General features: G+C 36.8%; 1 protein-coding gene across 7 annotated transcripts in view; it reads right to left on the bottom strand.

Moving 5' to 3' along the window:
* Positions 1 to 3503: 3503 nt before the first annotated feature.
* The window catches only part of ABCC9 (ATP binding cassette subfamily C member 9), a 164595-nt gene continuing 154733 nt past the window's right edge, over positions 3504 to 13365 (bottom strand). For 5 of the 7 annotated variants that reach the window (XM_021666844.2, XM_021666845.2, XM_021666847.2 and 2 more), the window contains 3 exons: positions 12830 to 12963; positions 10915 to 10977; positions 3504 to 6229 (listed from right to left, as the gene is read on the bottom strand). In XM_021666844.2, the coding sequence (XP_021522519.1) occupies positions 6092 to 6229; positions 10915 to 10977; positions 12830 to 12963 (335 nt within the window). In that variant the 3' untranslated portion in view covers positions 3504 to 6091. Of the gene's footprint in view, positions 6230 to 9773; positions 9950 to 10914; positions 10978 to 12829; positions 12964 to 13365 lie in introns of all 7 variants that reach the window. The other 2 variants (XM_021666848.2, XM_021666846.2) reach the window with 1 other exon arrangement.

Raw genomic sequence — 13365 nt, forward strand, 5'->3', positions numbered from 1 at the left:
AATGTTGAATATTGGCTCCTACTCTCTTCTGGCTTGTAGGGTTTCTGTAGTGAGATCTGCTGTTAGTCTGACAGGCTTCCCTTTGTGGGTAATCCAACCTTTCTGTCTGGCTGCCCTTAACGTTTTTCCTTCATTTCAACCTTGGTGAATCTGATGATTATGTGTCTTGGGGTTGCTCTTCTTGAGGAGTATTTTTGTCGTGTTTTTTTTGTATTTCCTGGATTTGAATGTTGGCCTGTCTTGCTAGGTTGGAGAAATTCTCCTGGCTAATATCCTGTAGAGTGTTTTCCAACTTGATTCCATTCCCCACATCACTTTCAGGTACACAAAATATAGGTTTGGTCTTTTCACATAGTCTCATATTTCTTGGAGGCTTTGTTTGTTCCTTTTCATTCTTTTTTCTCTAATCTTGTCTTTAAGCATTATTTCATTAAGTTGATCATCAATCTCTGATATCCTTTCTTCTGCCTGATCGATTTGGCTGTTTATACTTGCAGATGCTTCACAAGGTTCTTATGTTGTGCTTTTCAGCTCCATCAGGTCATTTATGTTCTTCTCTAAACTGGTTATTCTAGTTAGCAATTCCTCTAACCTTTTTTCAAGTTTCTTAGCTTCCTTGCACTGGGTTAGAACATGCTCCTTTAGCTCAGAGGAGTTTGTTGTTACTCACCTTCTGAAGACTACCTATGGCAATTTGTCAAATTCATTCTGGATCCAGTTTTGTTCCTTTGCTGGTGAGGAGTTGTGATCCTCTGGAGGAGAAGAGGTGTTCTAGTTTTTGGAAGTTTCACATATTTTGTGCTGGTTTTTTCTCATCTTCATGGATTTATCTACCTTTGGTCTTTGATGTTGGTGACCTTCAGATGGGGTTTCTGTGTGGACGTCCTTTTTCTTGATGTTGATACTATTCCTTTCTGTTTGTTAGTTTTCCTTCTAAGAGTCGTCTGCTGCAGGTCTGCTGGAGTTTGCTAGAGGTCCACTCCAGACCCTGTTTGCCTGGGTATCACCAGCAGAGGCTGCAGAACAGCAAAGATTGCTGCCTGTTCCTTCCTCTGGAAGTTTCATCCCAGAGGTGCACCTGCCAAATTCCAGCTGGAGCTCTCCTGTATGAGGTGTCCGTTGACACCTGGAGTCTCCCAGTCTGGAGGCATGGGAGTCAGGGACCCACTTGAGGAGGCAGTCTGTCTCTTAGCAGAGCTCAAGCTCTATACTGGGATATCCACTGCTCTCTTCAGAGCCGGCAGGCAGGAATGTTTAAGTCTGCTGAAGCTGTGCTCATAGCCATCCCTTCCCCCAGGTGCTCTGCCCCATGGAGATGGGAGTTTTATCTATAAGCCCCTGACTGGGGCTGCTGCCTTTCTTTCAGAGATGCCCTGCCCAGAGAGGAAGGATCTAGAGAGGCAGTCTGGCTACAGTGGCTTTGCTGAGCTGTGGTGAACTTCACTTAGTTCTAACTTCCCTGTAGCTTTGTTTACACTGTGAGGGGAAAACTGCCTACACAAGCCTGAGTAATGGCAGGCGCCCCTCCTCCCACGATGCTCAGGCATCCCAGGTCGACTTCAGACTGCTGTGCTGGCATTGAGAATTTCAAGCCAGTGGATCTTACTAGCTTGCTGGGCTCTGTGCGGGTGGGATCCGCTGAGCTAGACAACTTGGCTTTTTGGCTTCAGCCACTTTTCCAGGGGAGTTCTCTCATGCTGGTGTTCCAGGCACCATTGGCATATGAAAAAAAAACTCCTGCAGCTAACTCGGTGTCTGCCCAAAGGGCTGCCTAGTTTTGTCTTGAAACCCAGGACCCTGGTGGCATAGGCACCCAAGGGAATCTTTTGGTTTGTGGGTCGCAAAGACTGTGGGAAAAGTGTAGTGTCTGGGCCAGAGTGCACCATTCTTCATGGCACAGTCCCTCATGGCTTCCCTCGGCTAGGGTAAGGAGTTCTCCAACTCCTTGCACTTGTTGGGTGAGGCAACGCCCCACCCTGCTTTGGCTCACTGTCTGTGGGCTGCACCCACTGTTTAACCAGTCCCAGTGAGATGACCTTTGTACCTCAGTTGGAAATGCAAAAATCACCCCCTTCTATGCTGATCTCACTGGGAGCTGCAGATCAGAGCTGTTCCTATTCGGCCATCTTGCCAGTCACCAAGTTACTTATTTTACACAGTGGGCAGATTAGCAAAAATAATGGCCTGAAAACAAAACTCTTTGTCATGAATATGGAGTGTGTAATTGGTGATGGTCTGTGATGGTTGGTGGCAGTAAGTCACAGAGCGCATTCCTCTTAGAGCCAGTTAACTTATTTAGCCAGATATGGGTCTCTTTATCTTTGTCATTTTAGAAATAGGGCACTGGTGTTCATAGTGTGACTGGCTAAGTGCAATTTGCTACTGTCTATAGAAAAAGACATAACTTAAATTCCATTTATTAGATATGTATAATGGATATATCAACCTTCATATATCAGCAATGATACACTTGCAAAAAAACATAAGATGGAAAGGAGAATAGTCATCACAGATAATTTACCTTCCTTCCATGTTGTGAAACATCAATAGTGAAATCTCAAACTGGTCACATGCACATACAATTAATGTTTGAAACACTTTGCATCTTTGTGAAAAAGTTTTATCCTCAGATCCCTTGTTGCTGATTAAACCCACAAAACAAAAGAAAATAATGTTTTGAGTCCCTGTTGATAACTTCTCAGCTAAAATTCAGTTCATTAAACAATGTTTCCTTTATGATGAACTAAGGCAATTAATTCAGTGACACCAAGAGGCTTGTTTTAGCAATTCAGGATAAGGTAATGTCAGCAGGGAAAGGAAGCATGTGAAAATCACCGTTAGTATTTGATGGTTCCGTGTTAAGCATAACAAAGGGAAACTAGTGTAATGATTGAGGTAACTCAGTGATTCCCAAACTTGGTTAATTATGAATCCAGTTGGAGACACTTACTAGAAATATAGATACAAACTCTTTCAGTGGAGAATTTGATCCGGTGAATCCTGTTAATACTTGAGATAATCTGATATCAATGATATGTAATTACTAAAGAACAAATTAAACATAAGATACAGGATACATCCCCTTGGCTATTGCTTCTTATGCCAAATGGCTTAGATTAGAAGACTGTATCTAACTTTGAATAATAAGTCAATAATGGAATTATCATAGTACTGTAAATCACAGACCTCCAAAGAATGTGTTACAAAATATGATAAAATATATATTGGAAGACAACCCTAAAAGTTGATCAATAAACCTTGGGAAAAAGTCCATTAGGTTATTTAAATAAAGATATATTTAAAAAATAATATAGCTGTTTCACTTAATGGAAACTTCTCTGGAGCCTATCTATAAAAGTAAGGAAGTGCATGACTCTGGCAAATGTGAAACAGGATTGTCAAAGCAGGGCTAGGTATTGTCTCTAAATCGGTATTGATTTCCATCTATTGACCAGTCCTGGCTGCTGCCCAGTGGAACTGTAAGTGAAAAAATAATCACCCTCTTTAAGCAAATAGAGTAATTTATTATATAATAGTAGTCCAATATGTTTTTATATATTATAGAGCATAAATACATTTATTGTAGAGAATAAACACATTTTATATATTGTAGAGAATAAATAGAATAAACACAACACAGAAAAGAGAGAATAACCTATAGTTATAGGCACATGGCAGCAAAATTAATCAGTGAATCAATCAACTATATTTCTTAGGGCCTACTGTGGGTTAGGCACTTGTATTAAATTCCAAGGGCACAATGGCAAACAAGACATGGTCCCAAATTTCAGGGATCAGTTATTTAGAGGGTCTTCTGGTATCTAATCTAGAACTGAGTAGACTTTTAAATGGATCATGAGTAAGAGTATAAAAATAGAGGGTGTACAATTGTTTATACGAAATGTCTTTTCCCTGTCAATGACATCAGTAACCCTGGTATTTTAATATAATGCTTGATGCATTTATTGCTTCTTATGGGAATTATAATTTAAAATTTTATTTGACTAATGTAAAATTTATAAATGTAAAATTTGATTTAGTTAAGCTGGTCATCTTTTACAGAGATGTACCTATATAGTCAAATATTATTTTAAGATGAATCTTTTTATGTTTGATAGATAATATATGTATAATAAATGGTTATCAATGAAGAACATTATCCTTGACCTTAGTCAATTTAGTTGACAATTAGACATTTACTCAAGTAACTAACAGTTATGAGGGGACCAACCACCACTTGGGTGTAAAAGGGCAAACATGATCTTTAGTTTAGTGTAACTAAAAAGGCTTCTACTGATGTTGCCTGTACAGTGATATAATTAGAAAATATCATTAAAAGATTACTTTATGGGTAACAACCCTTTTCTCTGTTAGAATGAATTATAACTTGCTAACAAGAAATATGCATATTCAGCCCTACAAATGCTTTAAACACCAACATTTTAGAAGAGTGGTTGAAGTTTTAGAAAATATTTTCAAGATATAATTAATGAGTACCAGTCATATTCTGTTTAGTTTTCAGAAAACAATAATGTTATTTTCTTCCAATGAAGTTTTACATACACAACAAAAGTTTTCAATTTAAGCTAAATATGATGGGCCATTTTTGTCTATACTTATGGAACTTATTTTTTTGTCAATATAAAGATTCAATATTCTAGATACACAACTATTACAGATTTTCCAACAGTGAATACACCACACAATAAACAAAGCACAAAAAACTATAGAAAAGCACCAAAATTTCTCTTAATTCATCAATTTTATAAGTCTTCACAATCTTACAATGGATGTGGATCTTCATATGAAAATGAAATTGATTATATTTACAGTGGATGGGCGCAGAATGGTAGAAATGGGTTGCTAACATGACAATGAAGTTAACTTTTAGTATTTTTGAATTTATTAATTTTCATTTAAGCAAAACCTAACACTAATATCCCATGAATTTTTGATACACTCTCTTTACATGCTCATTAAAATTACAATAACATTTTTGGTATATTTTTTATATGCACATTAAAATTAGAGCAGGAGCAAATGATCACATGTGACACCACTGGGTAAATGTCTAGAAGAGGTAAACTCTTCCAGCCAGAAATAGACACTTGTTACATATATAACTTCAAAGTGTAAGATATTTCCAGCCTGCCATTAGATTGTTTCAGAGGAAATATCTGACACCTAAGAGGAATGTTCACCTGCCATAATTAGCAGTGCCAAAAGAAGTCACGTGCCTGTGTACATCTTGAGTAATGTGGCACTTTAGGGCTTAAGATAAGAACCACAGCTAGTAATTAAACTGTAGAACGTTTATCTGGCCTGCCACTGAAAGACTGAACCTAATCACTCTTTGAACTTCAGTCTGGAAAAGGCACATTATGCCTGATATCTTAATAATTCTCTCATTACAGGACAGGAAAAAATGAAAATTTGAGTAAAATTTTAAAAATATTTAAACTCTTCATGATCTTTCTAGCTAAGGCTTTGGCTTTATAGAATAAATATAGTGATAACTTCTTTGTGATAAGAAACAAGAGGAAAAAAAAGACTTCTAACAAAAATAGGTAAGAGTAATGTTAATGAATGCAAATACATTCTTGTAAAGTAGATAATGAATTTGAGAATTTCATTAGAAAACATGTCTTTTTAAATTCTCTTCCAATAACCTCTGGAGACTCCAACAATAAGGAAAATATATTCGTACTAACAAGAGTATGGTAATACTAACTACTCATTGCAACTTCCATGCCTGAGAGATGCCAGACTTAAAGTTCCAGAATTCCATGCCAGACTTAAAGTAATGAGAAAATCGTAGCTATAGATTTACCACTTAAAGTAGCTTACAGGTTTAATACAACCTAGCTATTAAAGGCAGAGTGGCTTGATCACTATAGAAACATCAATAATGAACATATTAAGCAATAATATCCTGAAAAACTGTTTTAAAAAACAGGAAAAATAAACGTCAACTTCTTGTGCAAAAATCTGTAAAACTTTAAGATGCCACTTTACAGAGGTCAAGCTGATGATCCATTAATTAGGTATGACTGCATTATTTTAAATACACATATCGTTTTAAGATACTCCTTCACATGTCTGCGCGAACAAAAGAAGCAAATACTCCATCTTCCCGAGCTAAGAGACTTTCTGGAGTGTCATATTCTAAAATATTTCCTCGCTTCATCACGATAACCAGGTCTGCCGTCAGAATAGTGTGAACTCGATGCTGTGAGTGAAAAGAACACATGTATTTGTTATACATTTCAGGGCACAAGCCAAAACAACACAACATGTATATTTCATGAATTATTCTGGGGTATTTGTTTATCTTGGTAGTAATGAGATGTGGGAATCACAGACATCTCCTCTTTTTTCCTTATTTAAATGATCATTTATTTACATACTTTTAAGCAATGGCCAACATGGCTGGGTTTTCTATGGGCTGTATTAACTTGAGTGTAGCTAATATATCAATGTTATCATTTTCATGAAACCTTAAGTATAAGTAGGGTAAAAATGTTTATTAAGCAATTAAGAGAGGCCATTGTGAACCAGTGGAGTTATACTTTAATGTCAACAATAATGATCTCTTGTGCAGAGTCACTAATTCCTTGGGCTATAACACAATTTGAAGAACCCTGGAAAGTGGTTCCATTCTGGGATGATAATATGGGGAAGTCCATTCTGGCATGCAGCAATAGAAGGGATTATCCAGGCCTTTAGACATGCAGTCTCAGTGTTTGGAGATCACTGGCACTGACCCATTCCTTCTTTCCACATGATGGCCTTTGGATTAATTAGTAACTAATAATGATGAAAGTTACCACTTCCTGAGCATATGCAATATATTAAGTGCTCCACACACATTCTGGTGAATCAATAGAACATTCCTCAGCTGTGAGTGTTATCTCTCCCCACTTTATAGGGGAGGCCATTCAGAGAGATAAAGCAAAATCAGGAGATCACGTAGATAATAAGTAGCAGAACCAGTATCAAAACTAGGTTTACTAATTTCAAAATGTAAGATATTTCCATTCTGTCATCTATCATAAGGCTCTCTGATACCTTAGAGGAGCATTCACCTACCACGTCAGTGTTATGGTTAACAGAACAGGCTCTGAAGTTAAACTGGGATTGTGTAATTTGGCTTTACCAACTGTTAGTTGTGCAATCTTGAGCAATATGCTTAACTTTGTGTAGTTCCAGTTTCACATCTGTAGAACTATAGTAATGGTACCTGCCTCAGAGAATGGTGATGAAGTTCCAGTGAGATAATCCATGTAAAAAAAAATCAGCACCTTGTCTGATACATACAAACAAATAATAAATGTCAACTACTATTGTTTTTTATGTCTATAAATTAGGAAAAATCTGTGTGATGGGCCTTTACTCTTGCTAAGATCAGTGTTGTTCAATAGAAATATAATGGGAGCCACACGTAATTTTAAATTTTCTAGGAGCTACATTTTCAAAGTAGAAATAAGTGAAAACAATTTTAATACATTTTAACACAGTCTATTCAGATGTTATTTCAATATGTAAACAATATAAAAATGATTTATGAGAACTTTTACATGCTTCTATTAGTGTTAAGTCTTTAAAATCCGGTACATATTTTACACTTGTGGCAGTTTTCAATTCAAACTATTCACATATCAAATAATAGCCACATGTGGCCAGGGGCTACCATACTGAACCTGAACAAAATATTAGTGTGCTGATGGTAGTCCCTGTCCAGAGTTCTAAAGCTAGAAATGCTGTCTGTTTAGCTGATAAACAGTCTTCCAAAGCGCTTCTCTGAACAATTCCAAGTCCAACCTAAAGCCATCCTCAGAGGTAAGGGCCTGCATTCTGCCCTAGGCCATGTAGATGGGGTGGACTCAGAAAAACCAGCAGTTATAGTTGTGACTCATGACTTCAGGGGAAGAGAAACACATATATGGAATGTGATAATGATGCCAGCTTAGAACATGCACCAGTTTTCAACACCCATGACAAGCCTATTGTTCACTGAATATTGGTAACAAATGATACATTAGGTTGGTGCAAAAGTGATCGTGGTCTTTGCCATTACTTTTAATGTCAAAGACCACGATTTATGAATTAACAAGATTTTGGAGGCTAATGTTTATTTATCTTTGAGAAAGGACCAGAGCCATTTGCACACCCACACATTTGGAAAAAGAAACTTAACAAACTATCCAATAATATCCACTGTGCATTTCCCTCCAGAAAAATATTAGTTCTTCAATAACCATATCATGGATGTCTAAAAAAAGAATTTGGCCTCAAAACCCATAAATGTAATATTATAAACACTGCATTAATATTCTAAAATAATGTTTACTAGAAAAAAATAAAAATGAAAACATTAAAAAATCTTGGCTAACAGAAATAAATATAGTTGGTTTTTATTCCATTATTACAAATAATTTTTCTTTGACAAAGTGTGGTGTCAATTGTAATTGTGTTGATAAAATTTTCAAAACATTCCAGAGAAATTAATCGTGTAATCACTTTCAGAAATAAATACATGGACTATTTTGGTGTGTGAGTGCTTCTGTTTAGAAGCTGGAGAAAGTTATCTTTTTAAGTTATTCCACAGTTTTAGCAGCAGTTAACCAAAGTAATAAGCTCTTAGCCAGGGAAGGAAAAACAGTTAATTTTAACAGAGCTGAGAGTCATTCTACAAAGAGTCTACCACAAACGCGGTGGTGCTTTCCCTTTTACGAGCCTGTTATGAGGAGTTGGTCCTTTAAAAAGTATAGTGATTCTTCCTCGACAGCTTCATGTGTATTAGGGGTGGGTGGGAGCAGGGAACTCTAGGTATCCTAGTGACCACCTTCACACAAGTGATCTTGAAATGAAGAATGGGTGAAAGATACCTAAGTCTATAGAAACGTATTTAGTGAATGTAGGAGGAGAGAAATCAGGTAAGAGGTAAACTAATCAGGAAACCTAACATTTTGTTTAAAGTACAAATTATGCTCAAGTAATCTTCCAGATATTGACTAAATAGAACCACCTAACAATGCCATGCTTCATGCAGAGTAGAGAAAATTCATCTTTTGAGTAGGCAATGGTCTATTTTTTCTCCCTCTCTCCACCTATTTTGGGGCAACAGGAAGTTCTTTATCTTCTAAAATATCTCCCTACCTTTTCCAGTAAGAAAATTCTTGAAAATACTGGACAATTATTTTTCAAGTTAACCAATTCTCCTACCCCTTAAATCATTCACACCTTTTCACTGGAAAAATTAGAGAAAGTAGATTTTTCTTTACTTAGGCAGTTTGCAAAAAGTGAGCGCTGATGGGGTATTTACTGCCATCTTAAAAAATGCTGCATTCCAAAGGGGTTCTATTTCTCCCATGCATCATCCAAGAAAGTGGAAGCATAGCAAGCACTCCATACACAACTCCCATTACTCACCAGTGAAACTCAAGTAACTATTTAAATTTAGCAATGCATTCTCCAGCGCAGGTAAGAAATGTGTATGGCACTTTTATGGATGCTTAAAAAACATCCCTAGGGACTAGTGAAACTGGTCCTTAGAGTAAGAGGTAATTCAGTTCATAGGTTTCATAAACACTCTCTTTTGCATGTATATATTTGAAAACACACGCATGAGCCCCATTTGGCAGTGAGCATAACTAAAGCACTTGGTTGAGCTGATTTGGTAACACCCTGCAGTTAGTTCCCTCATCCCAGCCCTCCTCTTTATTCAAAGCATTAGCCATGCCTTACTGAGGGGATACTGCTAAGATAACTACCAGAGAATGACAGATTTGGCGCAGTAGATCATGACGGTCTACTTGTTGGTCATCACCAAAGTGGAAAAGAGGCCATTCCTGAGGGCGAGCAAATTTGGAACAGTATCACACTCCACTAAAATACCCTCAGAAAAGACTAAAACAAGGCCTGCATCCATAATAGAAGAGACACGGTGCTGGAGAGAAAAATAGAAAGAAGAGAAGAGAATCAGCAGAGAAAAATGTCCAAGTGACTCATTAAAAAAATAGTTTTTGTTAAGCAGTAAGCCTGAATGTGAGCAAGAATCCACTTGCAAAGAGGAAAAGACAGAAAACTGTGGGCTATTATAAGTCAGCTTTAACGTGAATTACAAATATTTAAGCACTTCTATTTGATTGGTGCTATCTAAAACAGAAAAACTTACCTGCCCCTACCGTGATAGATCTCATTGTCTATTTTTTTAAATAGATAAATGAATGGAAACATAGAAATTAGGTATAGATAGTAGCAGAATAAGCAATCAAATGGAGGAATTATTTTCTTTCTGGAACTGCTCATCAGACCATCAGATTATAGAAAAGAGAATTATTCTATATGAACTACCATTGTATCTGGTGAACAAGCAGAGGCTATGACCCACTGGAATCTTTAGATTTAGGATGTCTTATCATTGTAACTTAGGAAAGTCAGTTAGGTAGAGCAGACAGTTTGGAAAGAACAATGCTTTCAAAACATCTTTGTATTTTTTTTTTTTTTTGTTTGTTTGTTTGTTTGTTTTGAGACGGAGTTTCGCTCTCGTTACCCAGGCTGGAGTGCAATGGCGCGATCTCGGCTCACCGCAACCTCCGCCTCCCGGGTTCAGGCAATTCTCCTGCCTCAGCCTCCTGAGTAGCTGGGATTACAGGCACGCGCCACCATGCCCAGCTAATTTTTTTGTATTAGTAGAGACGGGGTTTCACAATGTTGACCAGGATGGTCTGGATCTCTTGACCTCGTGATCCACCCGCCTCGGCCTCCCAATGTATTTGTTTTTAACAGATACAGAAACATTAGCTGAGAAATACATAATTCAACAGAAGTATATTTTGCTCAAACTCAAAGATGATAACATGTTAGAAACACCACCAAAGAGGTGTACTGACTCTGTCTTCTCATACTTACAGCTATTGTCACCACAGTTCGGTCTGCAAAGGCTGTCATTACTACTTTTTGCAAAATATTTTCCTACAAAAAAAAAATAAAGTGTAAATTTTCTCTGGACTGCTTTGTCTTACCATAATGTTTTGCCCCAAGAACAATATTCCACTCAATCCCTTGTGAGCACTCTCACTCCCTAGTCTTCTGTGGAAGGCATAAGAAAGAGCAGTCCCCAGCAGCAGGCTCATGTTGGATTCTGTACGTGTCTTCAAAACACAAATGACAGTCAGTGATCAGCTGGAAGTGTGTGATAGATTTATTTCCAGGAAACCCAAAGAAGAAAATGAAATTAATGTAGTATAACTCAAAATGCTCACTTGAGTTATACTACAAACAGTATATATTCGAAACCAGCAAAATTCTGTAATGATGTTTACCTTTGAGTCAGAAAAGGGAAGAACTAAAATTGATGCCAAAAATTTGAACTTTGACCCATAAATGAACATTCTAGGCAGAAACTGTTTTTATTCCCACCTCAAAGCACTATTATAATTATATTTTAAGGGCTGTTCTGGATACAGATTTCATCTCTCTTAGAGGAAATCTTGGTTCAATTTTTAAAGTGAAGGAGTTCTTTCTTTCAATCAACTGCCATTTCTTTCATACTCTCCTTAATTGAGGCAATATTACCCTTATAATAACTCTCAGTGTTGTAAAACCTTAATAATTAATACTGAGTTTGAAGGTGCTTATGCTATTTATTGCAATGACTTGATCAGAGACCATTTTACTGCTTTAGATTAAGTTCAAGAAAGCTGTGTAAGTCTACGTACTTCGATTAGACTTACTTAATAGAAAAGGGGGTGGGGAGGCACACAGGATGGGAGTGGAGGAAAATGCAAACGTGGATGGAGAGTCAGCACCAGAGGGAATGAACAAACAGTATTGTTGGCTCCTGTCTTTCAGGGTGGCCTCTCCTGTCTGTCTGGGCCCTACTATCTGGGGGTTTTCTCGAACATTTCCTGATTTGGGGGTGCTACTGCAATTTTAGATCCCGATGTACTTAAGCTGATAGCCCCCATGGCTCTTTAAAGACATAAACACATGCAAAATCTGGATAAAACCAGGTTGTGATTAAATAAAAAAAGGTCAAGTTAGCATCTCCACGTATAAATAGCTCTTAACAAACTTGAAACTGTTTCACTTTATGAGTGGTTTTACCCAATCTAAAGTATGCAGCAAAAAAAATAACATGAGGTTGTGGGTTCTTTTTTTGTCCTTTCTGATGTCAAATTTTAATATCGTTAACTTTCAAAAGAACATTAATTGCTAGCTCATACACAGTTTATGATTTAATGTAATATTTTCCCTACTCAATCATAGCCTTCTGGACAGATCTTTCTTGGACACATTTGACAATTTCAAGTACTATCTTTCAAAAGGCAAAATTTATGACTTTTTATAATAAACACATAGAGAAGGCTGTTATTAATTCTAGCTATTATTAATCCAAGTGAATCCTTCTTCTTCAAATTTGTTTAGGAAATAATGAGTGGTGGTGTTTATCAATAGATTCTATTAAATAGAGATTTTCATACTGCATTTCAGAACTTTTATGGCATAATACTTGAATATAGTACAGTACCTCTCATCAACTAAGCCCTGGAAATTTACTGTTCTGAAAATTTATCAAAAAGTTGTGGCAAATTTATTTTATGTTTATTGGTAATAGAATGCCTTTAAACCGTATATAGGGTCTTATTTATTTTAATTCTCAGTGTGCTGTAATCAGTTCATCAAGGAGAAGATTGAGAAGATTCTCAAAACAATAGTATTTGGACTGGATTGGATTCAGAACCCAATCAGGAAATAATCAACTATAATTTTCATGAACATTTCTCCAATTTGTCAATTTTAAAAGCACAGATAATGCACTCACTGTGGCCATGTCAATGGAAGCTGTTGCCTCATCCATAATAAGAATGCTGCTTTTGCGGACAAAGGCCCTGGCAAGGCAAAATAGCTGTCTCTGTCCAACGCTAAAATTCTCCCCACCTTCAGTGACAACTGCATCTAAATCAGAGAAAGAAGCAAGGATTTCACTAAAGGAATGCTACTAACATTTTCTTGGGCAAAATCACGTAAACCACATTACACTGTACGACAGCATGATAGCTATCACTTAGTGCTGGTGCAAGGATTTCATACTGGAGCAACGAAGAGGAACTCCACTTTGGGAAAATAAAGATGATCCTAAATCATCTCATTTATAGCAATAGGTAGGGAATTACCTCGATAGTAGGATATAACACATTTTGAAGACAGGAAAACCTTGGAGATTATTGAATTATTTAATACTATTCTCTAAGGAGATTAATTACCTAAGGCCCAGAGAGATGAAATGGCTTGCCTAAAGTCACATTTAGCTAACTTGATAAGATATAGAATATTCTCAACTCCAGTTCCACTTCTCTT

The sequence above is a fragment of the Aotus nancymaae genome, unplaced genomic scaffold (genome assembly GCF_030222135.1).
Source record: "Aotus nancymaae isolate 86718 unplaced genomic scaffold, 86718_ANA_hifiasm-v0.15.2.pri h1tg000016l, whole genome shotgun sequence".
NCBI classification, from domain to species: domain Eukaryota; kingdom Metazoa; phylum Chordata; class Mammalia; order Primates; family Aotidae; genus Aotus; species Aotus nancymaae.